The sequence below is a fragment of the Lepidochelys olivacea genome (assembly GCF_965140295.1).
Source record: "Lepidochelys olivacea isolate rLepOli2 genome assembly, chromosome: 20".
Classification (NCBI taxonomy): domain Eukaryota; kingdom Metazoa; phylum Chordata; order Testudines; family Cheloniidae; genus Lepidochelys; species Lepidochelys olivacea.
This window is the reverse complement of record NC_140430.1, coordinates 19302194-19328449: the sequence shown is the minus strand read 5'-3', so window position 1 is coordinate 19328449 and position 26256 is coordinate 19302194. Positions and strand designations below refer to the sequence as shown.

Sequence of the window (26256 nt, the reverse complement as noted above, 5' to 3'; positions counted from 1 at the left end):
GACTTTTCCAAGGTCACAGTGAGTCAGTGGCAGATCCAGGAGAATGCCAGCTCCCAGCCCTGTGCTCCAAACCCTTCACCACCCTGCCTTCCCACTTAATCTCTCCATCAACTTCTCAACATGTTAACACTTGAAACCTATTTGCCAGAGGAGTGAAGCGGTGGGGAGGGGCAATGAGTGGTTTTAGCCCCATGAGAATGGGAGCTAAAAGTCTACGCCCATCACCACCACACTGGCTGATCCATCAGAACCAGCCACGGTTCCCTGTGTCCAAACTCACCTGGTTCGGTTTCTCTGCGTTGCCTAGACCCCATAAAATGCAGCTAGCCTCTCCTTCAGCAGAGGAGGGAACTGCTCCGAGAACTGCTGCCAGTTCTCCTCCCCAACTTGGTCTTTGAAGCCATGAAGAATCTGAGGACAAAGAGCAGCAAGATGGGACTGCACAGGCTTGTGTGTGGGCAGGGGAGGTGGAAATACAGGCGCGTGGCTATGCCTACAGCCCTCCCTGTTACTGCAAGGCTCCTGGGTCAGCAGAACGAAGTTAGAGGAGGATGAACAGCCCCACCCACTCTCTGTGCGCTACAGAGGGAGGACGTGTACTCTCCCACTTCGGAGCTGCAAACGGGCCAAGCGCTGCGATCCGCACACACTAACCCGAAGCGGCAGGGATTCATGCTGGGGGCCCACTGTTGAGGCCAAACAAACCCAGCCAACGCTGGCGGTTCCAAGTTCCACCCGATGGCAGCTGCAGCTAAACATGCTTAATAAGGCACTGAAGCTGCTGGAGTGTTTAGTAATGCTTATCCCCCGCACAACCAAGACACAATGACAGTGTCACACTCCAGATGGAGGCCTCTGAGCAGTACACACACATGAACCCTCACCACCACCCTACAGGAGCTGGGCTTCCCAGTTTATAGATAAGGAAGCGGAGGCATAGACAGAGCTGGAAAGACCCCATATCCACCCATGAAAAGAACCCAGGAGTCCTGACCTCCCCAGCTCTAGCCATTGGACAGCACTCCCTCTCCATCAGCAAATAAATGGAGCTAGAGATCAGGCCATCACTTCACCTGCATGCGATGACAAGGAAGCCCCTTGTCAGTTGAAAGCTCAGAAAGAGGCCCCCCTCCCCCCCCCTCAGTATTAGTCTGCAAAGATCCATAACTGAACTGAGGACTCAGCTGAGGCATCTCTTGCCCCCCTCCTTATGACGCGTTACTTACCTTATAAAACATGTCCCTCAGGTCATCCTTCGGGCTCACCCATGAAGCAACAGCATCGCAGAAGAAAATAAAGTCCTGGAACAGGATAAAGGTGCTTGGGAAAGAGTAGACCCAGACCCCAGCGCAGCGTGAATGAAGAGTCCCATTTTAAGGCCAGACAGGACCTTTAGATCCAGTCTGATTTCCTGCAGAACAGAGGCCAGGGAACCTCCCCCAGCAATTCCAGTAGCAAGCCCAGCGCTTCTGGATGAGCTACAGCAAGTCTTTCCAGGAAGACTCTCTTTTTAAAGTGCTGCTCACCCTTAACGACAGCAGCACTAATTCCACTCGGATACCAACCTTGACTTAAAGGCCACGAACGATGGAAAATCCACCATGCCCCTAAGTAAGTTGCTCAAGTGGTTAATTACCCTACTATTAAAAAAATCACCCCTATTCCTAGTCTGAGTTTTTCTACTTTCAGCTTCCGGCCATTGGCTCTCGTTATGCCTTTTTCCTGCTAGCTTAAAGAGCTGGGTTTATGGTGTGAAGCGACACCGCCGTGGGGACCTGTCCGATATCAGGAGCAAAGCAGGGTCAGGGCTTACCAAGGCAAATCTCAGGTTGCTGCAGGGAAAGGCGTGAGTGGCTTGGGAGGGGGCACTCTTCCTTTGATCAGTGCTACCCCTTGTGTGGTTCTACAGGGCACTAGGCTGCAGGGTAAGAGACTCAGTGGGGGCACTCTCCCCTTGGCATCAGTATGGACCCCGATACCCCAGTGCAGCACTGTGCTACGGGGAGCAGGGTGGGTGACTGTGTCAGGCACCCACTCCTGGAGTCAGTGCAGGGTTACACAGTTCTGTGGCTGTGGGGGTTCCCTTTGCAGCTGGGTAAGAGGGTGCTGTGTGGAGGGAGGTCCAGCCAGCTACTCCGGCAGTCACACAGCCCTAGAGAATGGCTGACGTGCCGTTACCTGCACGACTCCACCGGGATTCACCCCGATCATCATGCAGATGCCGCGGAAGGCAGAGTCCTTCTCTTCGTTATCACGGATGTTCCGTAGAGACGTACACCTGGAAGGCAGAGCACACCCCACAATCAGTGCCAGAGGGGCCGGGCAGAGAGCAGGGAGGGAGCCGATTAGGCTGAACAGCTGCACATCCAGCTATGCCAGTGCACTGGTGCAACCACAGCTGGGTAGATGAGCCCGTGGCAGTTGAGCCCAAAAAACCAGAGCTAAGTTACTCCCTAGTACTAGTAGAATTAGCACCTGGGGATCCCTGGCATTAGTGCAGAGACACCCCCATGCCAGTATTAGCTTCTCATCCTTCTGTCCCTAGATGCTTGACAAATGGATCTCCCCACACGCAATGGCAGCGTTGGAATTAGAACCCAAACGCCCAGTCCAGTACCTCTCCATTGGCCCATCCTGCCTCCTTCCCCGCTCAGCAACTCATCTGAGGTTTCAGATACTGCAATAACTCAGGGCCTTGTTTCCCTGGGTCGCTGGAAGCCGGCTCTGTGCTATACTTGGCCTCACTCGCCTGCTGGGGCCCGGTCTGAGCTATCATTCATGCAGTTACACTGAGCACTGGCAACCTGGTCAGGACACGGCAGCGTTAAGAGATTAAAAATCTACCTGGGGAAGTTGAGGGGTGGAGGGGGTATTTTTAAATAGGACACTGAGCTAGCAGGAGTACAACTCCCCCGCAAAAAACTGCTGTAAGATCCCAACCGGGGGTAGGTGGAGATAAGAAGCAAACCAGAAAAGGAGTATTTGTGGCACCTTAGAGACTAACAAATTTATTTGCGCATAAGCTTTCGTGAGCTACAGCTCTGCTCAAATAAATTGGTTAGTCTCTAAGGTGCCACAAGTGCTCCTTTTCTTTTTGTGAATACAGACTAACACGGCTGCTACTCTGAAACCTGTCATAAGAAGCAAAGAGTCTCTATTAAAAGGTAACCAATGCTGCACTGCAGATGAGGCAGGCAAGCTTATCTCCAGAGAAATCAGAGCTGCAGGCTCCCCGGGGGAGGACTCTGCTGGTACTGTTCCCCGCCTTTGTTTATGGAAACAAGCCCCGGATTGTATTCCCTTTCCTCAGGGGACTGGTTTAGTCAGCCACTCGGCCAGAGAAATGGGGGAGTCTGTTGTGGAGGTCCCCCCAGGACATGAGCTTGCTCAGGTACATGCCAGTTCAGTTAGAACCTCTCCCTGGTGTGGGATCACATATCGAGTTTCACCAAACCGCTTGCCATTCCCTTTTGAGAAACTGTGGCGTGCAAGGAGCAGTTGATCCTGACACTCAGGAAGAGCACCAAGGGGAGGAGTTGGGGGGGGTGGCGGGCTGAATTTATTTCTAAAGCCTGGCAAATCCCCACCCTCAGAGAAGATGGAGGGTGAAGCTCCAGCCACACAGAGAGAGACAGTCGTGCAATACGCAGCCCTCAGCAATAGCAGGTAAGTGTCACACCCACACAGAGCAGGCCCAGGTCTGGACATGTCAAATGCTATCTCAGGTAGTTTCCTGGCCCTGGTTGCTGTAGTATCTGAGAACCTCCCAATCCTCCTCATGCTTATCCTCACAACTGAGACAGGGCAGTGCCATTATCCAGATAGGGAACCTGAGGCAGAGACACTGGGTGACTTGTCTAAGGTCAGTGGCAGAGCAGGGTCCTTAATGCAGGTCCTGTTGAATCCCCATTTCAAGCATAGACAGGCATGAGCGCTGCCCCAGTTCACCCAGCTCCCTCCCACAGGCAGTGTCTCATTTGGAAGTTACCCAAAAAACCCTGCTCCCACAACTGCACTGGGATGTATGGGCTTGGGGCTTTAGGATCCCAGAATGCACCGATGCAAAGAGCTAGGCAGAAGAGCCTGGATCACTGGAAGCTTTTTGCCAAGTTGTCCATCAGGCCGTGCTGCATTTGCCCGTCGCTATCACCTGGAACAGACCTCCCCCCAAGGGAGCAGCCAAGAACCCTTCAGCCAAACACCTGTTCTACACCAAACGCTCTCTTTCCCCCTCTCCGACTGCGGTTTCACTAACCAGGGTCTGATAAACTGCTGTAGCATCGGCGCGACCTCTTGAGGGCAAACGTAACCCAGGCGTCCGATGGTGATGGCTGGAAGAGACACAATCCCATCACAGATCTGAGCAGCGAGTCTGGGATTCGAGTATGTCCTGAGGACGCGGCACATGGCAAGAGAAGCAACTAGGGGACTGGGAGAAAGAAACGCCTTTCCCCTCTCGAGTGGCCAGGTCAGGGCCGGCCAAGATTAACAGGAAGCTGATAGGCCGTTTGGTAGCACTGGTCCAGTTCCTCGTGGGAAAAGCATCTACTTTGCATGATCCCACAAGTAGCTGCCCTGTTTTCCTGCCAGCCTCAGCTGCATAACACAAGACTGGATGGACCAAAGACCGAACTCCCATCTTGGCCAGTGGATGCCCTCCAGGGTGGAGCCGATGCCCAGAGGCATGAAAGGGAAGCTTGCCCTGTTGCTGTCAGGAATGTACGTGTAGATTTCGGCTGTTGACTGGCTTCTTTCATCAGGCTCAAGGTCCCTACTGCAGGGAAACCACCTGTAGAAGGATGGTCTACCCCTTAAAGGTCCAGGGACCAGCTGTTCCAGGGCAGAGCCCCTTTAAAAACAGGAGCTTGGCTGTGATTCTGGGATGGTGGACAGGCCAGCAGCCCTACCTCCCCATTTAAGGGCAGCAGCGGGGAGAGCAGCTCCTCCATCCCCCCTACTGACTCCCATTTAGACACTTTTCAGGCTGATGGCAAATTGGTGGCTCCTGGGCCAGACCTTGTTCCCACTGGCGTCCAAGCCAGTTTCGCTCTTGGGAGTGGGATAAACTAGCAGGATTCACTCCAATCACTGTGGTCCCTCCTACGTGCGCAGAGCCAGAGGTTGGGGGTGACATGCTGGGCGTCCCCAACTCACCTGTGTTCTCCAGCAGCGTTTTGGGGGTATTTGGCCGGTTGATAATCTCCACTAGGTTGTTCAGGACCATCTGGACGTACGGCTGCATTTCCGCCCCTGCCAGGAAGGAGAGTGCTGTCAGCTCCATCTTTGACTTGGCTCATTAAGCTTCCCCCTAGACCAGCTGTTCTTAGGACAGATCTCAGTGAATGAATATTCATTCACAGCCCCTCTGAGAGGCAGATCAGGATTAGCTCCACTGCAGATGGGGAAACTGAGGCACGGATAAGGAAATGTCCAAGATCAGTGAGTGGCAGACTAGACTAGGACTAGAACCCAGGAGTCCTGACTCCCAGCCCCCGTCCCCATGCTGTACACACAATGCCAGAGCCACCGCCCCATTGCATGAGGTGGGATCTCGTCCCCAACAGTACTGGTATGGGAGTGAGCAAGCAGCAGATGCCAGGGCCAGCCTGGCTCTTGGCACGCTTACCCATCTGCATGCAGATCTCCCCGATGGCCCAGGTAGCGTTATTGCACACCGAGATAAACTCCGGGTTCAGGTTGGTGCCCAGGATAGGCATGAACTCAGCTGAGCACAGAGGAAGAGGAAGGACATGGGGTTAATACTGGAGAGGTTGCAGGTGGGGCACATACCATGTAAGGTGTTGTACCGCCCCTCCGCCCCACCCATCACTGTAGTATCTGGGCACTTTCTAGGTAAAGTCAATAGCTGCAGCAAAGCCCTTGGTTTGCTTCCTGGAGTCTCTGGCTCTTCTCAGGACCAGCACTGTATGAAGGGGCCTACAGAAGAGCCATTCTTCCTCCACATGGTACTGGCTGGAGCCCCTACCTGAGGCTGGAGCCTCATGGCGCCAGGAACTGCCCAAAACACAGAGCGAGACAGTCTCTGCCCCCAAGAGCTCGCAGGCTGGACAAAGGAAAGGAGCATCACCTCCATTTTACAGACGGGAAAGCTGAGGCCCGTAAGCTATTTAATTACTTGCCCGAGGTCATGCAGGGAACCTGTGGCAGAGCTGGGATTGAACCCAGCATCTCCCATGTCCCAGCCCTGCTCCACAATCACAAGGCCAGCCTGTCCCGCTCTGCCATTCCCTCTGGATCAGACAGTATGAATACTGGGACAGCTCTGCTCTTTGAACTTCTCCATCATTTCCAGAGGCAAGAGGGCCCCTGTGACAACGGCAGCAAAGTGAGGGCTCGGTGCAGGGACCTACCAATACATGGCTTGACATGCATGAAGCAGGCTTTGGTGAGGTCTCCCAAGAGGGCGAAGGAGCTCTGCCGAACCTCCGGCATGGTGTCCTGCACGGAGCAACAGCGAAGGGTTAGACTGGAAGAGAGTCAGTAGCCACAGGGACACAGCTGTTAAGCCAGGGTCTGGAGCCGGCTCACCTGCATGCACTGGAAGAGCAGCGTCATGATGTTGCTTCTGGCCACCAGCTGCTCCACGTGGCATCCTAAGCCCTCTGCCAAGCCGCTCAGCAGATCCAGGGCCACGATCATGAAGTCTTTGTCAGGAGCCTCGTACTGGTCTGGTTGCTGATTGTACATCTGATCGGGAGAGGGGTTAAAGGCAAAGTCTTTTTCCAAAGGGAACCCCCAACCCCCACCCCCCATGTGCTCCGGAGGGGAGGGCTGTGCTTTGGATTGGCACTCAAGAGACCCAGGTTGAATTCCCAGCGGAGCACGTCACACCCCCTCTCTGGGTCCCATCTGTAAATCGGGGAGAAGGATGCATCCTTTGTCTCGTCTATTTCAATTGCATGCTCTTTGGGACAGGCTCGTCCCGACAGCTCTTAACAATGGGGCCCCCCCTGCACGTGATGCTTCCAGGCACTACTGCAAGACGAAGGACAAAAGCCCAAGTTCTCTGTCCCACCTGCCGCGAGGAGTCCGGCACTTACCATGGCCTGCGCGAGCGTTTTCTGCACCAGCGTCACGCAGCGCTGGTAGACGGGTTCACAGTATGGAAGGAAGCCACTCTGGAGAGCGGTTGCTACGGACGATAAGCACTGGCAAGAGAGATGCAACACCTCAGAGAGGATGTTCACAGGGGTCCATCAGACCCAAGCCCTCCTTTTATCCCAATCTCACACAGGTCTGTTCCAATTCACACATCACAGGTTTTATCCTTCCGATACCACTTCTCTCCCTCCCCCATCTAAGCCACCACAGTACAACTCAAGCGTCAGCTGCTGTTGAAGTTGGGAGACCCTGATACACAATCACGTCTCCCAGCATGCTTTCTCCCGCCCGTTTCTCACAGTCACTCACTTCTAACAGAGGGAAGAGATCCTTGTCCTCATCCTTCAGTTCATTCCACTTCTGGATCAGAGGGGGCATCAGCTTCTGGATATACTCCTACAGCAAGGGGGCAGGAAAAGAGACCAGTGCTATCATGGGGTGGGTTTTACACTATGGTCTAGCGTGCGTACTTGTATATACCCCTCCCAACCCCGGCATCACCGTCTGATCTGAGTACATTGCACTCTATAGGACTCTGCTCTTGTCCCCATTTTATAGTTGGGGAACTGAGGCGCAGAGGGGCTAAGTGACTTGCCCAAGGTCTCATGGGGAGTCTGTGGCAGAGTTAGGAACTGAACCCAGGTCCCCATGCCCCAGGCTAGCATGCTAACCACTGCACCATCCCTCTCCAGCAATCTAAGCTCAGCCCAGAACTCTCAGAAAGCCAAAACAGTCCACACACTGCTTCAGGATTCGAATGTCTTGTATTTTCTTCCTTCATCATTGTTCCTGGGTGCAGAGCGGCATGGAGAAAGCACCAAGGGAATTTGGTAATGCGGCTGCAGTGGCTGCTGGCAAGGACGCGCTGCACCGCGCAGCTACTGGTACTCACTCCACCCACGTCAACTGCTATCCCTTCAGCAGCAGCAAGTTTGTAAGGGCAAGGAATGGAGGGGTCAGCGGACATCGGGGAAAGCGTCCAAGCCGCTTTATTACTGTCACGCTGTGCGGGGGAAAGGAGGGGGCAACGAAGCATTGGTGTGTGAATGTTAGTACTGGTACCCCTGGCAATCAGTCGGATGGAGGGTGTAGGCGGCACGTACCGGCTGGTTTAGGTGATGCCCCACAGAATCGGCGAGGGTGCCAATTGCATCGTACAGGATCAGCAGGTTCTTGTGCTGGTATTTCCCAAAGGCAAACACCAGGGTGTCCAGGATGAAGCTGAGGTAAGGAACCAGCTCCGTGCAAGCCTCCTCCTCCAGCGTTGCAAAGGCGCTGGGGGGGGGTGGGGAAAAACAACAACAAGCAGCATTAACCCAAACAAAGAGAACCTGACAGGTCCCAGGAAGCGGCATGAAGCCAGCGGCAAACTCAGCAGTGGGCAGCCAGGTAAGTCCAACTTAGAAAGCAGACGAAACCCACTTCTTGTGATACAACAACCCACGAAGCAGCTCATTCGAACCACTGTGAGCTGGCTCCCCACACCCCATGATAACCACCCCAACTGCTGGCTTTGACCAGAAGCACTGGGCCATCTCCCCACCCCACGGTAATTCTCCGGATCAGACAGTATGAACACACAGTCAGTCATGGTTAAGATCAAACTTCAAGTTCCTCATCATGTCCAGAGAAAAGCACTGCGGGAGATGGGGAAGATCCAGCTTGAGTAGTGACCAGGCCTCAAGCCAGGCCCCACGTCCAGGACCAGTCCAGGCAGACCATGGATGCTGGAGAGAATGGTTCGATGAGAGAGAGTTACTGCTCTCCTCAGTTCACCTGCTGTAGCAGCCATACAGGCTCCAGTGGCTGGTACTGGGAAGCTGACGCTAGCCCCAGATCGTAGCCAGGGTGACTACAGATGCTGGTTAAGAACAGTGGCTTGCGTGGCCACCGGCAAGCCTTCGCCAATATCCCGGGGCACCGGAAGGGCGCGTGATTCAGGATTAAAGAAGCTGGGGACTGCAGCCGTGGAAGGGGCAATCTGATCACAGGACTCTGTCTTTAGCATGGGGAGACCTCTCGGCACTGGTCTGCCACTGCTACAATTCCCACGCCCCAACACCGCCCCACACTCCTGGGTACCTGCAGGCTGCCTCCTGCACCCTCTTGTTGCTGTCGAGGATGCGTTTGAGCAGCTCCGTCATCAGCGGCTTGAGGTGCATGTCGGGGGGCTGGCTCACCACCCAGTGGGCGTAGCGGCTGAGGGTCCAGCAGGCAATGGAGCGCACCAGGGCCTTCTTGTCCGAGAGGCACTGGATCAGGTGCGGGATGAGCTCAGGGAGGTAGGGCACCATGCCCTGCATGCAGCCTGTTATAAGAGGGGAATGCTCAGAGCCCAGAAGGGGGGGAAGAAGGGTATGCCCCTCCAGCCTCTATGGACTGTTCAGCCATGGCTCTCTCTAGTGATGCTCCTAGGTAGTGCTTGGCCTACCCCCAAGCAGGCAGAGCAAGGACACTAACTAACCCTGATCCCCATCCCTTAGCAAGCATTGTGGGGTCTCTGGGGAGGATCAGCTGCTGGGACACAACCCTCCTTGGCTTATTTTAAAAAGTTAAAGGCTATCATGTGACACAAGTTGCTCAGTCCCAAAACACCTGAGTCAGGTGGCAGGAAATACCAGTGCCAGTGGACCTGGGCACATAGAGGATTGCAGGCCAGGGTTCAGTTACAAGCCCCAGAAACCTCTGGAACTCATTGCCACAGGATGCCACTGAAGCCAAGAACCTAGCAAGATTCAAAGAGGGGCTGGATGTTTACATGGATAACAAGGGTAGCCAGAGACAGAGCAGTTAGCGCTAACAAAGCATTGGAAGGACATAAAGCCTCATGCTTTGTGGTTTACGCTCATCTGATAATTAGGGGTCATGAGACCTCCATGGGGGCAGATTACCCCACATCTGCTCCTGCAAGGCTCCTTTGCCTTTCTCTGAGGCATGCGGTGCTGGTCACTCAAAGACAGGATACCAGGCTAGATGGGCCTTGGGCCGGATCCAGTCTGGCAGTTCCTGTTGTTGCACAATAAGGCTACAGGACGAGGAACAGCTGAGAGACGACCACCCAGAGGGAATTCTCCCCCTCCCCACCCTGTACAGCACTGCACACTAGATCGGTTATGTTGCCTCCCAACCACCAAGCATCGACCGGCCCCTGCGGGTTGCTTGGTGGATGTGATCCATCGCCGCAGCTCCCACACACAGCACTTGCCTTCAGCAATGGCCCCCAGGACCAGAATCCCAGACTCTTTGATGACCCACTCGGGGTGGAAGAGCAGCCCCTTGAGCAGCGGGAGGAGGTGTGGGAGGAGCTCGTCTCTGAACACGTTGGCCAGGACGTCCAGGGCTGCAGCCGAACACTTCCCTGTGGGGATGAATATACATTCATTATTTATACTATGGCAAAGCCAAGAGGCCCTGACCCCAGCTCAGGGCCCTGATGCGCCAGGTGCTGCACACGCAATCCAGATTGTCCCCAGCAGGCAGCACTTAGGACACCCGGCTTTTCTGGGCAAGGTGAGGACTCTGCTGCACTTCAGCCAATGCCTTGCTATGGTGTCGCCCAACCATCGACAATGCTCTGCCCAAACCAGACCTGGGCGCGAGCCCAGCCCCTCCCCGACCTACTCAGGTTCCAGTCCGACAACGTGTCATCGTCATCGTCCTCATCCTCCCCATCCTCATCATCCTGCGTCCGGTCCTCCTCGTGCTGCAGGGTGACGGTGCGTGACTTATGGAAGCGGGGCTTGATGTCCTGCTCGCTGTCTGGGATGGCCTCGTCCTCTTCCACATCACCCTGGGGCGACAGAAAGCAGTTCGGGTACAACTGACAGCCGTAAGATGGTTCTCAGCGTGGGGTGCTCCGGAGAGCAGCTGCTAGCAACCTTCTGCCATTTCCTTTAAAGGAGAACCACAGTTGGACTCCAACAGGTGTCTGGGGGTCCGGCTACACCTCAGCTGGAGCTGTAATTTCCAGCCCGGAGAGACGTACCTGTGCTAGCTCTGATCGGGCTACAGCACTTAAAATAGCAGCACAGTCACAGCGGCTCAGGCTAAGCATCCTGAACACAATTCTGTCCGAGACCCCGGGTACATACTCAACTCGCTAGCCCATCGTGACTACATGGCTGTTTTTAGCATGCTCGTTTGATCGAAGCAAGTGTGGGTGCATCTCCCGGAGCTGGAAATGCCATGTCCCGCTGCAGTATAGCTGCGCCCTAAGATTCAGCACCTGGGAATTCACAAATACCCCCACCACACGGCTTGCGCGGCTGTATTGCTGAAGTGCTTTGGGGAAATTTTGGGTGCTCACCTGCCCTCTGTGCCTTTGAAATTCACCGCCATGGCTTCACAGCACACTGCTCAAGCCCTCATGCCACATGCATCTGCTCTGCATACTGAGCTTGTGTCAGACCCCACCCTCTACAGGGAAGGCATTGGCACCCAACCAGGAAAGCATTTTACAAGGGAGGGCAGTATCATTATCCCCATTTTACACAGGGGAAACTAAGGCACAGAGCAGAGAGGGACTTGCCCAAGGTCACCCAGCACACCAGTGGCGGAACTGGGAATTGATTCCAGCTCTCCTGAGTCCCAGTTTCCCGTGCTACCCTCCACTAGAAATGAGGGGCTGTAGGATCAAGTCTCTGGGCTCTTGCAGGCACAGTTTTGCAGAGATCTCGCAGCAGGACGGGACGCCCAGCCCCAGCTAAGGCCACATCTGTACCTAACATGCTCCTGTTTTAGATCCCCCTTCATAGCTGCTCCCAGTCACGCCTCCTTGGATCAGACAGTATGAATACAACAACCATCATTGTCATCAGGTTGGAAATTATACATCACTTCCAGGAGGTCATGAACTGGTACCTCTCCCTAACCTATGACCTATAATAGTGCTAAAAGTCCTCTTCCTTAGCAGGTGTATTACGGTAGCGCCCCAGGATCAAGGCCCCATTTTGAAGACACAGTGCCTGCCCCAAATAGCTTCCACACGAAACAAAGAACTATCCCCACTGCACAGATGGGGAAACTGAGGTGCACAACGATTAAGTGACGTGCTCAAGGTCACAACAGAGCGTCTGTGGCAGAGAAAGAATTGAACCTGGTCTCAGTGCAACACCTTACCTGCCAGCCCATCCTCCCTCTAGGAAGGGTCCCATGGACCAGGGAGCTTCACTGCCAGCAGTCCACAGACATCTCCAAGGCTACCCTTTCAATAAGCATGTGTAACACAGCCTGGACATAACGGTCCTGGAGACTGACACACACTGCCCAGGGTACAGCAAGCCATGCTTCACTCCTAACACCCACCTCACTGTGCCTCAGTAGTTGGATCTCAGTCTGGCCCCCTCCTGACCATGCCACAAGAGGGGGCTAACTAGTGCCAATGGTGTGTGGGTCCCAGGAGGGGACTGAGACCTGGCAACTAGCTTCACTCAGGCTACCCAATGGCCACGGCGTCCAGTAACAAAGACTCAGGTACTAATATTATATATATTACGGTAGCACCTAAGAGCCCCAGTCATGGGCCAGGATCCTACTGCATTGGGTGCTGTACAAACAGACCAAGATGACAGTCCCTTCCCCACAGAGCTCTCAATGCTGAATGCTTTGCTGCACTGCAAACACAAAATGCCCTAATAAATCAATACAGCTGGTAGGCAGCTCATTAAAACAGAGAGAGATTCTCTTGATTTGCAAACAATGATCTAGGTAACTTGGAGGCAGATACAGCTCCCTGCCCTTTGAAGGGATGATTTGAGAAGAGAATTTCATACACAGCATGTTTCAGTGATTGTATTTAGCAAGCATTAATCCCATTTTACAGACAGGAAGGACTAAGGCAAAGAGAAAGGAAGGGACATGGTTGAGGCCACAGGAGGAGTCAGTGTCAGAGCTGGGATAGGAACACAGGCATCCTGGCCGTCCCAAGCGCACCCTCCCCTCTCTTTGCATCGACAGACACATACCTTTAGCAATATGATATCGATTTCAGAGTATTTCATTCCATTCACCAAGATCGGAATCAATCTGTCAAAAGGAGGGGGAATAAGGGTGGATTCAAAAATCAAGGTCGGAGGAGAGGGAGGTGGAAATCACAGAGTGGGGCAGGTGCTTATAACCAGCCAGTACTAGAGAACAAAGGGGACAACTAAGCGAGTTGTTTTGTGTTCTAAATGCCTTAAATTGTTCGGTTATTGAAACCACTTGCAACGAGCCAAGAGCTTCAGACTGAATCTGCTTGCGGAGCGGCCTCCTAGCCAACAGCTAGACAGGCACATGACACTGGAGACTGAGACGACACCTAAAACGCTACAGCAGCACTGCTGCAGGGCTTCAGCATAGACTCGCTACAGCAACCGTTCTCCCGTCACCCTCGTTAATCCACCTCTGTGAGGGGCGGTAGCTGGGGGGACATAAGAATTCTTCCATTGACCTACCACTGTTTGTTTACTCTAGGGGTTACAACTGCATAGCCGTCTCTGTCAAGAGTGTGGATTTTTCACACCTGAGAGCCATATCTATGCCAACGTAGATTTCCAGCATAGATCAGCCCTGAGCAATAAACAATGTCCAACCCACCCTGTTCAGGCTTATCCAATACTTGGAGCTGTACAGTCAGCTCTCAATGGGTTCTGCCCATTTTACAGACCAGCAAACAGAAGCAGCAAACCAGTGGCAGAGCAGGAAAAAACCCAGGAGTCCTGACTCCCAGCCCCCACCACTCAACTGCAGTCCCTGCCCAGAGCTAGAGATGGAATCCAGGAGTCCTGACTCCAAGCTCCCAACGCACTAGCCCATAAATACCATCTTCAATTATTTAGTTACAAAAACAAACCGTCTTTGCACTAAGTGTTCCTTCTTTTTAAATAGAAGGAAGTGAATTTTACGGTGGTGTCTGCACATTGCATGGAACCTAGGCGTCCTGACTTCCAGTCCCCTGCGCTAAACTCTAGATCACCCCCCCCCCCCGCCAGAGTTGGAAATAGAACCCAGGAGTCCTGACTCCCAGCCCTGTGGCTCAGTCCTTTGCCCCTGTCTGGGAAGCCTTATCAAGGCTACTGATCAATTTGCATGCGTCTCATTGGTTTATTGCTTCACCCTGAGGAGGTTAATATGGTCCCTTTACTTTGGGGGGGGGGGGGGGCGGCGCCTTTGAGAGCTTTAATCAATCCACTCAAGGACTGAGCGCTCTGGTGCTGCTTCAGCATGGGGAGCTCAGTGCCTGATCTTTGCCTAGGGTGTGGCAATAAACCTATGCAAACCCGGCTAAGACACAGACGAGCCACAGTCAGTTTCACTGTACTGTAGACAGCCGGTTAGGAGAGCTCACATGCACACACCGCTTACTAGTAAGAGCGGCTGCAAAGCTGAACTGGCAGCAGGAAGGGATGTGTGCCTGGCCTCAATCTGACCACCTGTATCACCGGCCAGCTATCCCTGTACTTAGCCCAACCTCCAGCCCCAACCAAGAGACACTTAAGCATCAGCAGGGGAGCAAACACACCCTCAAAAGCAACAGTATTTGCCTGTCCTTTCCTAGCGTGCCTCCAGGGTTGCTACCAGCCCAGCTCTCTGAACCAGTCGTCCCCTACTGGCCACAGTGGCAGCCCCAAGAGGCTTCCCAACTCTTCCCCGGCTCGTACAGAAGCAAAGCTACTCACTGCACTAGATGCGAGGACAGCACCTCTTTGCAGATGGGCTGCTCTGCTAGCGTCAGCCAGAACTCGCAGGCTTCTAAGGCTACGTTCTCGTCATTGTCCTGGGTCCTCTGCAGCATGTACTGGGGAGAAGAGCAGCGACGATCAAATGCCAGCTTCAGGGCAGGCCCGTGACACAGCAGCTCCCGGCTCAGCTCCCCCTGCACGCGCTTTGTTTCACCCACCGTGAAAGGAGAACCTCATGCACTTGGCTCCAATAACCCAACCAGTCTGAAGACGGAGCTGGATATGTTTCCGAATGTTATTTGACATGACCGCCCGGGGTGGCCTGCGGTAGCAGGGACCTATAGTCCATGACCCAGGAGGTCCCCGACAGCCCTACGTGCTGAAATGCCAGGCGGCGGACAAACCTGGCTGATCTCAACCTACACAGGGCTCAGCACGCTTCACCGTGAGTCTCCATGAAACCTGATGCTAGGGGGCACAGTGTATGGGGCATTAACCAACATCCCAAAGCTCTGTAATCAAGCCACCATCACATCTCCGGGTAGGGGCAGTCACCCGCGTCCTGACCGAATGCCAACTGGGGTGGGAATTGCCTTTAAAACACAGGTGTGAAACTGGATGCTCAGCAAACCAACAGCCTAAGGTCCCTACCTCAGAGGTTATACCAGAGAAGCCCAGCTTCCTGGACTTGTCTGGGCACAAGAGTAAACCCAGGCCGGGTGTGGAGAGGGCAAGCAGCAACCAAAGGGGGGCGCTCACACCAACCTGAGAATCTGATTACAGCATAAGCCAGTTTACTAGCAGGTCTGTTGCTCCTTCTCCCCACCCATGCTTGGGCCACCATTTACATTAACCCCCTCCCCTCAAAGCCTGGAGACAGTTAATTGCTGATTCGATCCACAGTGTCCCCAGAAAGCCCAATCCACCACTGAAGAGCCTGCGGGATTCCGCTCTGGGACACACCTGAATGATACTGTGCATGTGAGGGATCAGACGATCTATCCGGACCTCTAGCAGCATCACCAGCGCTCGGCAGACGTTCTTCCGAACCTCGGGGTCTTCGTCCACCGCCAGAGCGAACAAGTGCTATGGGGAAAGAGGGAGCTGAGACTCCAACACCAAGGGTCCCTAGAGCAGGAATTCCCTTGCTGACTTCCATGGCATGGAAGAGAGAGGCCTAGCCAGTCCCTAGGCTATTGCCTGACAGGGCTGGAGTAGGCTTGGCTTTCAAACAGTGATGTTCTGGTTTAACTTGGGTGGGGGAGGGATTTCTACACACTACGGAGCCTGTGAAAAGCCAGGGGAGAATTCCAGGGTACCAGGCAGTTTTGCGCAGCCCTACGCAGAGGCAGACCTGTAGTACATGAAGCTGCAGATATATTCTGGACTCCTCAGCACAGGCTAGACATCCGGGGGGGTTAAAATGGATGCACAAGTCAGAGGCTAACACAGGAGGGAGATACAAGGTGGTGTTTGTACAAAGGAGCCAGACAAAGCTTGTGAATATTTGTCTTGTGGTCGCCCCGGTCATGGAGACCCTTAAGCATCAGCAGGGGAGCAAATGCAGGGCTCCACGGTGCTCAGCACAGATACAATAATGGTCCCTACCCCCACAAGGCAGACAGCGTGGCTCAGGGGATAGCACTCTGGATGAGGAGGCAAAAGACCCAGGTTCTATTCCTAGCTCTGCTGGGTGACTTATGCAAATCACTTCAGCTCCATGACTCAATTTCCCCCAACTGTAAAACCTCCTACATAAAGCGCTTTGAGCTGTACAGAAGAAGAGCACAATATGAGCTGGGTGTTATCACCACACTTCAGAGCAGCTGGCGTTCTCTGGAATCGCAGGCTGTGGTGCACTCAGGGAGGTTTGCAAACAGATGCCTTATGGGAAAGCTGAGCAGAGCAGCAGCATTAGGCTGGGCACATCTGTCTGAGACCATCCAGACACCTGGGTCTGGCCTGCCAGCAAGAGTGCGTTGAAATGTCTCCTCACCTCGATGAAGGTGTCAATGTTATCCATCAGTGCCTGAGCTCGGTCCATGATGAACTGATTCACACAGGCGATGGCATGGGACCTGATATGTGGGGGTGGGGAGGGAAAAAAAAGATAGTGGGTCACCAAAGTATTCCAGGTGGTGACCCCTGCCACCCTCCCAAAAGGGGATTTTAGTGAAATAGACATTAGGAGGCAGTGTGGTCCCAGTGGATATTCCTGTCTTTGGTGGCTTGGTGACATTGGGCAGGTCACTTTTCTTGGTGCCTCAGTTTCTTCACCTGTAAAATGGGACTGACCTCCTTTGAAAAGCATTTTGAGATCTACAGATGAAAAGCTAGGGATTGTGAGCCCAGCTTCCATGCACAAAGGAGGTATAGGTCACTGCTCAAACAGCAGCCCGTCTAGTCATTTCAGGGCTTGACCTCTGACCTTCCCATGGGCGGGGACGTTAGTGGGACCAGTACACAGCTTTGATCTCAAGGGCTCTCAGTTGTTCTGTAGGCTGCACACACAGCATGCAGGCCCAGCTCAGCCCTTTAGCCTCTGCAGATGATGGAACCCAGTTGCATGTAGCTCACCAGGAGGGGGTTCTTTTGGGAGAGCTTGTAGAAACCAGGGTGTCCTGTCTAGACATTAAAGGGGGTGGGGGGAGGGTTGCCCTGGGGTTCCTGGGCAGAGTTCTCCTCCTCCACTGTGGTGCAGAGGGTAAGTTAGTTGGGTATTTCACCCCAGGAGGGGCAGCATGGAGATTGAGAGGAAGGATGTGTAGTGGTTAGGGCACTACCTAGAATTCAAAGATGCAGGTTCAATTCCCTGCTCTGCTACCTACTCCCTGGATGACCGTGGGCAAGTCACTTAGCCACTCCGTGCCTCAGTTCCCCATCTGTACAATGGGGATAATAGCCCTGCCCTGCCTCACAGGGGGGTGAGGAGGATTAATACATAAAAGATGGTGAATGCTTAGATATTGTAGTGATGGGGGCCAGACAAGTAAGAAAATCTTACAGGAGAGATGCTACTTAAATCTCATCCTGAGCAAAACGCAGCACAACATTGTGTAGCAGGATGGCTGTTCTAACTGACAACTTGAGCAGAATTCTCACTGCTCCTTCTGGGCCAGTTGCTGAACTTTGTTCAGCTTACAGCTAAGCATGAGGCCATGCATTCTGCTTATGAAGAATGAGTCAGGGTGTGGGGGGAGAGATCCTCCAGACACTTGGAAGCTCACTGGCATCTCGCCAGCGATCGTGGTTTGGTTCTGGGACCAGCCGAGAGACATCCCCCAAAGCAGAAAGTGAATGCACTCAGGAAACGGAAGTGGGATGTTACGAAGGGGCGGACTCCGTTGAGGTTTCATTCACGCATGCCCAACCTGTACCCCAGCACTACGGCAAAGAGCGCAGCGCTCCCCACACCGCCAGGCAAACTAATACACACCTGATCTTGGGGCTGCAGTGCTTGAAGAACTGAAGGAATTTTGGAATCATGATGTTCAGGGGTCGATTCAGAGCATCGCTGTCCAGGAGTTCGGAAGAATCCTCACAGATCTTCTGCAAGGCACCAAAGGCCCCCTAAACACAACAGACTCGTCAGCTCACTCACAGAAGGGTCCACAAGGGAAGAAGATATGTTACAGCCATGTAAATAAGAACCCCAGGTTACTGAGAATTCCTCTAATGCAGAGGTTCTCAAACTGTGGGTCGGGACCCCTTGGGGGTCACGAGGTTATTATATGGGGGTTTGCAAACTGTCAACCTCCACCCGAAACTCCGCTTTGCCTCCAGCATTATAATTGTGTTAAATATGTAAAGAAGTGTTTTTAATTTAAGGGGGGGGGAGTCCGCACACAGAGGCTGGCTATGTGAAAGGGGTCACCAGTACAAGAGTTTGAGAACCAATGCTCTAACCCAAGATTCCTTTTTAGCCTTCCCTCAGAACCTCAGCCAACTACCCCAGAAAGCAGCCAGTGAAGGGCCCAATTAAACTGAGGGTTCTTGCAAGAACCTGGATCTTCAGATCTTGTGCTATCACACAGCACATTCTGTCCTTCAGTGGGGATACTCCTGAAAGTGACACAGGCTAGCAGTCCGAACATCCCACTGGGAGCCAGGAGTTCTGGAGCCCCTCCCCCAGTTCTAGGGTTAACTCTGTGAGATCAGACAAGGCACAGCACCTCACTTTGCCCACCTGTAATAATCTAGGTATTTATCTAGCCTCCATCCCAGTTTCACCTCCACATCTCAAACTGGGAGGTATTCCTTAAGGCTGGGAAGTACTATCCCACCACAGCTGGGGAAAAGGATGCACAGAGAGATTTGGCTAAGGTCCCACAGGGAGTCTGTGAAGGAACTGAGATTGGCACCAGATCTTCAGAGTCCCAGACCAGTGACCCACCCCAAAGCTGGCAGCTGACTGCAGAGTGAAAGGGAAGATTGATGTTTTTATGGTGCTTGGGAGAACAATGCAAAAATAGCTTTGTACAGACACACGCAGGTGAAATCTAAACTCAACCCATGAGTGTTTACAAAGAAGGGATGGAAAATGTAGCCTGGCTGCTTGTGTACTGCTGTTAGCATTCCCAGACCCAGCGATGTCTTATACAAACGCCAAGCACAATGGCTACCATTAAAGTTGCGGTGATAACCATAGCTATGTAGAAGGCAATGCTATCACCATCATAAACCTGAGGAAGGCAGCATGGTCTAGAGGGTACGTCACTGGACGACCTGCGTTGTGACCTTGGGCTTCTCACTCTGTGCCTCAGTTTCCCCCACTCACCCTTTCTCTTGTCTATTTAGACTGTAAACTCTTTGGAACAGGGATCACCACTCTCCCTGGCAACTTGAGATGGAAACAAATTGGGGTTTCACTGTGACTAGACAGTAACTGAACCCAAGGGTGTGCCGCTGCAGGAGGTGGGAAAGTACTTGGCAGCTCCTTGCAAGATTTAGCTTTATCTGCATCTCTGCTTTGCACAGAATCCAAGAGTTTCACAACTAAACCCCTTGACCCCTCCCCTGATCGCTTTGGGAAGGTATGCATTTCAAAGGCCAGACAAGGCAATGTAAATGCTTTAAGCAAGGACAGTCTAAGCCCTTGTCTATGAAGGGAAACCGAGTGGATAGCCTTAGCAGAATAGCTAACATGAGTGCTGGGAGGAGTTCTGTCCATTTCCTGTTCTCCTTATGTCCCCCCCCAGGTCATCCTGACTCCAAGATGGAAGGATCAGGACTGCCGGGTTGGGGGAAGGTGCAATTTGCCCTGGGCCTCCCTTTGAGAGGGCCTCCAAACTAAGTGGCATTGCAACCTGGTGCTAAGACCCTCTGTGACTGGTCACAACACCACTCACTCAAGTTTGACCCAGCCGTCCTCCATTATGACAGAGGGGCAGCTGAGCCAAGCCTGCAGTGGGGAGCTGGGACCATTCCCCTGAGCAGGAGCCACCACTCAGGGGTGACCTTGCTCTCCAGCATCCCCATCCCAAGTGGTTTTTGTTTTCGTTGGTTTTTTCCTTTTTTTTTTGGTGGGGGGGAGGGGAGGGAAGAGTGGGGGTCTCCACTTTCAGATTTTGCCCCAGGCCCTGAAAAATGCCCGTGCAGCCCTGTGAAGGACAGTACTTTACCCCACCCCAGTGTTTTCCATCTGAGGAATTCCAAGTGCGCTCCCGTCACAGAACCCATGTCTAGGTATTTACCTTGTCTACCAGTGATGTTAGTGAAAAACGAGATGTTTCGGGGGGGTGCGGTCAGCAGGGGGGAATCACACTGGGGACCTCTAGATCTAACAGCACGAACTTCTACTCTCTGGGCTAGAAGACCAAGGTTTGTCAGCTCAAAAGCTATACAGACTCATGAACTATGTATTCTGGTTCAGTCCGACGGCTAGAGAACCACACTCCATACGTGTGGGTTACATTAGGAAAGCAGACCCATTTTACAGAGGGGAAACTGAGGCATAATACCATAATACAGAAACATGGACATTTATCCCTATGGGAACCAGACTGAGATTCGATAACTCAGTTCACTTCAGGGCCACCCAGCCGGGCTGGATTTGAGCAGGTGACAGAGTTCGCCTTTTATACGCCCAAGTTGAGAGAGACCCTGATGTAATCCCGTGGCCTCCTCTCCTCCGACATTGTCTTACCTCACACGTGTTGTAGTCTTCAGAGTTCAGCAAGTTGCATAGCTGCGGCAGGAGCTCTGGCCACATCTGAAGCTCCCCCTTGGAAGCTATGGTGGTAATGAGAATCCCTGCCAGTTGGAAACACACAACATTTCACTCCCCATGCAAAGCTTTGGCTGGTCAAATCAAGTGTTCCACTCATTCAGTCTCTCAAGGTCATTTCCCACCCCAAATAGGCATTATCACGATCTCCTCCCCAAAGCCTGCTCTAACACAGTGGGTTTAATCAGGCCCCCAATCCCATAGAACCAGACTACAGTCAGACCCTTCTATCTGTCTGCTACCCCTTTAGCAGTAAGACGGACAGGTCAGTTCTTTCCAGGAACCACGCATTCCAGAAGCAGCGATGCTACCAGACCTGCTAGGCAAAGATCAGGACCGGAGGCTTCTACACAAGATGATTCCCGAGCATTAGATAAGCACACCCGCCTCATTAGAGACACTTTCTTGCTCCACATCTGTTCTGTGCACTTTTGACACACGTGCACTCATTTTACTGACTTCAACCTGACCTACAATTAAAGTTTTACCCACATAACTAGATCAGTGAAAGGCGTGATTATTTTAGCAACAGATCTGCTGGTAGAAGCCCTAATACAGACACTGTATAAGGGGCTTTATATCAGTGTAACTGCATCTACATTAGGAGACAGGTTTACTGCTTTAGTTATGCCAGCATAGTTAAGCCACTACACTTGAGGGTAGACCAGGCTAGAGTGTTTTATTCCTACTGGCCTTGCAGGAAGCGTACAGGAGAGCAAGCGGGGCTGTATCCCACCTCCTGCATCAGCTAAGTTCCCATCACCGATTCTTCATTGCTGGTAAAGCAGGAAGAACTCAGCACCAGCAATTAGAAAAATCCTCTCCTGACAAGGAGACGACACAACATGGGACATTGATGATTTTCCATGGCAGCAAACACAGCCTCGCTTTAATGGGATCATTACAATATACGCCTCTCCCCTACATGCAAATTAACTTACATGACATAAGCGAGTGTCTGTAAACGCTACTTGAAACTGGACTCACTTCCTACAGTGCAACCCAGTCTCTTCCCCACTGCTCTTACCGATAGTGGCTCGGATAAGAGAGGAAGCGTCACCAATGTTGTTCAGACATTCCTGTTTAATGAACTCCGCCACGGGCTGGGGGAAGCTCTGGTAGTGTGCCTTCACATTGTTCTTCAGGATCAGCCCACTGAGCGAGCGAGTCGGTTCATCTGGTTTGAGAGAATTTTTGGAGGGGGGGGAGAGAAAATTAAAAAATTCCATAAACAGCTGTTGCTGCTCACCTCACAGGTGGCTGCTTAACTGTGAGTGACTGGGTGAGAAGAGATTCCTGTACATATCTAGTCTGTTGAACACTCTGACATGCTGTAGGGTGAAAGGATGACAAGCACGTGGGTTTGCTGCCCAGGTACAGATGCCTATAATCTCAATGCAGGCAAAGGTTTAGGATGCAGCTATCTGCCTTTTGTTGTTATATTCACACTATACCTTCATCTACAAACACAGTGACTTGCCATTCCTCTTCGAACACAACCCCCGCTTCGCAATGCACTCCAAGGCTTTGCATTACCCTGAGACAGAGTACCAGCCCCATTTTGAAGAGGCCCAAAATGAGCAGGTGGTGAACTCAGTCACTGAAGAGGTCTCAGCAAGTTCAGCTGGGAATAGAAGCCAGGAGTACTGGCTCCCAGTGCCCCTATTGTAACCACTAGCCCACAATCTCTCCCACAGCTGGGAACAGAACACTGTACTCTCAGCTTGGAGAGGAAGGCTGGTCCAGTGGTTAGAGCGCTAGCCTGGGCCATGGATTCAATTCCTACTCCACCTGAGTGATCTTGGGCAAGCCATTTAGCCTCATCATGCCTCAGTTTCCCATCTGTACAATGGGCATAACAGCGTCTCCCTGCCTCATGAGATGTGTGCGTGAGAAAGATTATGAGGCATCCAGATACTATGGTGATGGGGGGCATATCAGTACATGCCAATCACAGACTTCCCATCTCCTGCTCAACTACTGACCAAGTCTCTCTCTCACAGTGAGGCAGAGAACCTAGGCACCCCAGATCCCTACTCTGAGCACCACCTCAAAGTTCTTAGGAAAGTCAGTAACTTGTCATAGAGCCTCTTTTTTTTTGCAACACCACCTGTGGAAAAATCATTAACTTACAGCTATTCACAAGGAAACATCTGCAGACATTTCAAGTTTACCAGATACTCCAGCAAGAACCTTGAGGGGCTTCAGGTGTCAGGCCGAGATCAGATACAAGCTCATTTAAAAAGCAAGGGGGCCTACTTCAGATGTGTCTGTGGAGCACCATCCCCACCAGGAAACCCACCTCCCAACACTCAATTTTTTATTGGCACGTTCACATGAGTTATCCCAACAATCCCCAGTTGAGGAATTTTGCATACAAGACACACTTAGTGGCATAGGGACAAGTCCCCGTGCATCTTCCATCCACTTTCATCACAGCAGGTAACGTACCTTCCGATTTCAGCCGTGTCAATACAAATATCAGGTAGTTATTGAAGTCGGGGAATTGGTTCAATTGCTTCAGTTTCTACAGCGCTAAGTTAAAGAAAAAGGCGCTCAGCCCAGACAGGGATTTTAAAGGAAGGCTGATGCACAGTATCTGTCTGGACTTTGCAACAGGAAGGACCAGATGGGTGCCCTGCCAAGCTGCATGTCAGTGACACAGATTCTTCTAAGATACAAAAATAAATCCACAGACAGGAGTATGAAAATTCTTCCCCCCCCCCATTTTAAGGCTATGCAAGGCACCTCGACTTACAGGGTATTAGTTTTCAGCACAGTTTACACAGCAATGAGCTAGGGAAGCAAACATACACAACTTGGTTCTGCAAAGACTTTCTAGAGCATAGCCTGGCTTATTCCAAGGATACATCTTGGACAACCCGCTGCGTGGCAGTGTTAGGAGACTGGGAATCTTTGAGTAACTGCAGCACTTGCTGTAGTCCCTGCTCATCTGGCTGCCAATCCATGGTGCAGAGCTGTAACTACACAGGAAGGAAAAGAGGTTAATGACACTACATTCAGAGCATCTCACTAAACTGCAACGAAGATCATAAGGCATTGCAGAACTCTGGCTGTCAGCCAGGATGGACCTGCACTAGCTATGACTGGACACAGCTCTGATCCATGAGCAGACGGCTCCGTAAGAAAAGGATTTCTCAATGCACGTAGGTCCTTCCTACCTTCATACAGAGGAAAGAAAAGTTTCTGCTGCTTCTGCAGGAACGAGACTTACTGAAAATGCTATTTTTGTTTTAAAGTTTGGAGGGTGGGTTTAGTGGGGATAATATTAGCATAACTTATCACAGAGCTAGAGCACCATCCAAAGCACATTTAAATCAATGGAAGTCTTCCCAGGAGCTTCAGTGGCTGCTGGATCGGGCCCTCTGCTCCCCCAGCAGCATCACATCCATCTCCAGGGAAGTACAGGTCTAGGAATAATGGCAGGGAAACCGATGGTGAAAGTTTAGGTTGAAAATGGGAAAGGTTTCCTTATTACAAGGGATCTACTGCACTGTGGAATTAATTTCTCAAGGGAAGCACCATCATTTGGGATATTTAGAATTGGACTGGAGAACAAACTACTGGGGGGAATCCCCCAAACTTCTATGGTCCCCCAAATGCTTATCACCAGGAAACCTAACCAAATGGGGAGTTCAGCGAAAGGGGAGCACTCAGTGGATTAGGAGATGAAGAGATTGGGGGGGGGGGCATGCCCTCATTGTCTCTCCCTTGAAAATAAGTTAGTGGGAGTTTTCATGGAATCCAGTGCTCACAACCCAGAGAGACACGTGGAGAGAGACTGAGCCTCCACCCTCACCATTTCCTCTCTGCCCCACCCTTTTCAGAGTGGACCCCACTTCCTCCTAACCCACCACTGCTCTGGGCCTGCCTTTTCTAAACAGCCCCCCTTACCAGTCCCTGCTGATCCAGCCCCAAATCCCAAGCTTCAGGATGAGGCAAATTCTCAGGGTTACCTTGCATGGTGCCATTTGGGCTGGTGGGAAAGAAGAGAGGGTCCCATCCTCCCACAGCCCTGAGGCAAGACCACCCCGGCCCTCAGCCCAGAAAGAGGAACAGGCCCGGGACCCATCCATAGTTCCCTGCCCCAAATGCTTCTTTCCTCCCCCGCACCCTACATCCTCCAGTGACTTCCCCCAACCCCAATCTCACCCTGGAGCCTTCCCAACCCCAAATAGCTCATCCCTCCCCGCAGCCACCCTGTGAGACTTCCCCCCCCCCCGGCTCCATCCTGGCCTCCCTGCATTTGATCTCCCATCGAACCCCTTCCACCTGGGCTTACCCAGTTTGCCCCCCCCACTCCTCCCGCCCCCCCATCCTCTCCCCCGCCTGCTCCTCCCGCTCCCCTCCCCCGCCCCCCTCCCCCGCCTGCTCCTCCCGCCCCCCCATCCTCTCCCCCGCCTGCTCCTCCCGCCCCCCCATCCTCTCCCCCGCCTGCTCCTCCCGCCCCCCCATCCTCCCCCCGCCTGCTCCTCCCGCCCCCCATCCTCTCCCCGCCTGCTCCCCCCCCGGGGTTCCTCAGCTCCCCCAACGCCCGCCCCTCCCCGGCTCCCCGCGCCCAGGCGGCCACGCTGCCCCCGCCCGCCTCTCGCAGGCCCCGGCGGGCGCTGCGGCCTAGCCGGCCCGGCGCGGCGGTACCTGCCCGGCTGCCAGGGGCGGGCGCGGCGGCCTCTCTCGCTCTGGCGGCGGCTCCGGCTGCCCGGCCCAGGAGGGCGGCGGCGGCAAAACGAGGCGAACGCGACACGCGGGCGCTGACCCCGGCCGGCCGCCGTTCCCCGCCCGCTGGCGGCCGCACCACGTGACGTGAGGGAGGGAAACGGAGGGAGGGTCACGTGCAGGGGAAAGAAACGGGCACCGGTCACGTGATAAGAGGAAGGGGCAGGCTCGGCTCCCAAAGAGAGGTCGTAGCCACGCCCCCTTCCCTCAATCTGTCGAACCAAGCTGTGATTGAAAGGTGGAGCCAGGACGCCTGGGTTCTATCCCTGGGTGGGGAGCCAGGACGCCTGGGTTCTATCCCTGGGTGGGGAGCCAGGACGCCTGGGTTCTAGCACCAGCTTTGGAAGGGGAATGGGATTTGGGGTTATTTGTATTACAGTAGCATCTAACCCAGTGGTTCTCAAACTTTTTTTACTGACAGCCACCCTCTGTGTGCAACCCCCCCCTTACAAATTAAAAACACTTTTTTACATATGTAACACCATTATAAATGCTGGAGGCAAAGCAGGG

General features: G+C 53.0%; 1 protein-coding gene across 1 annotated transcript in view; it reads right to left on the bottom strand.

The window, feature by feature from the left end:
* The window catches only part of TNPO2 (transportin 2), a 29954-nt gene extending 4108 nt beyond the window's left edge, over positions 1–25846 (bottom strand). Inside the window, exons 1-24 of the mRNA XM_084609807.1 lie at positions 25669–25846; positions 23880–23993; positions 23461–23536; positions 22037–22186; positions 20929–21035; positions 18220–18353; positions 16780–16861; positions 15747–15869; positions 14781–14899; positions 13086–13146; positions 10744–10912; positions 10328–10480; positions 9205–9430; positions 8226–8397; positions 7432–7518; positions 7062–7169; positions 6550–6708; positions 6372–6459; positions 5627–5725; positions 5155–5250; positions 4256–4331; positions 2179–2278; positions 1227–1301; positions 281–411 (exon numbers count right to left, since the gene is read on the bottom strand). Of these exons, the coding sequence (XP_084465933.1) occupies positions 304–411; positions 1227–1301; positions 2179–2278; positions 4256–4331; positions 5155–5250; positions 5627–5725; positions 6372–6459; positions 6550–6708; positions 7062–7169; positions 7432–7518; positions 8226–8397; positions 9205–9430; positions 10328–10480; positions 10744–10912; positions 13086–13146; positions 14781–14899; positions 15747–15869; positions 16780–16861; positions 18220–18353; positions 20929–21035; positions 22037–22186; positions 23461–23536; positions 23880–23978 (2667 nt within the window). The 5' untranslated portion in view covers positions 23979–23993; positions 25669–25846 and the 3' untranslated portion in view covers positions 281–303. The remainder of the gene's footprint in view (positions 1–280; positions 412–1226; positions 1302–2178; positions 2279–4255; positions 4332–5154; positions 5251–5626; positions 5726–6371; positions 6460–6549; positions 6709–7061; positions 7170–7431; positions 7519–8225; positions 8398–9204; positions 9431–10327; positions 10481–10743; positions 10913–13085; positions 13147–14780; positions 14900–15746; positions 15870–16779; positions 16862–18219; positions 18354–20928; positions 21036–22036; positions 22187–23460; positions 23537–23879; positions 23994–25668) is intronic.
* Positions 25847–26256: the final 410 nt, after the last annotated feature.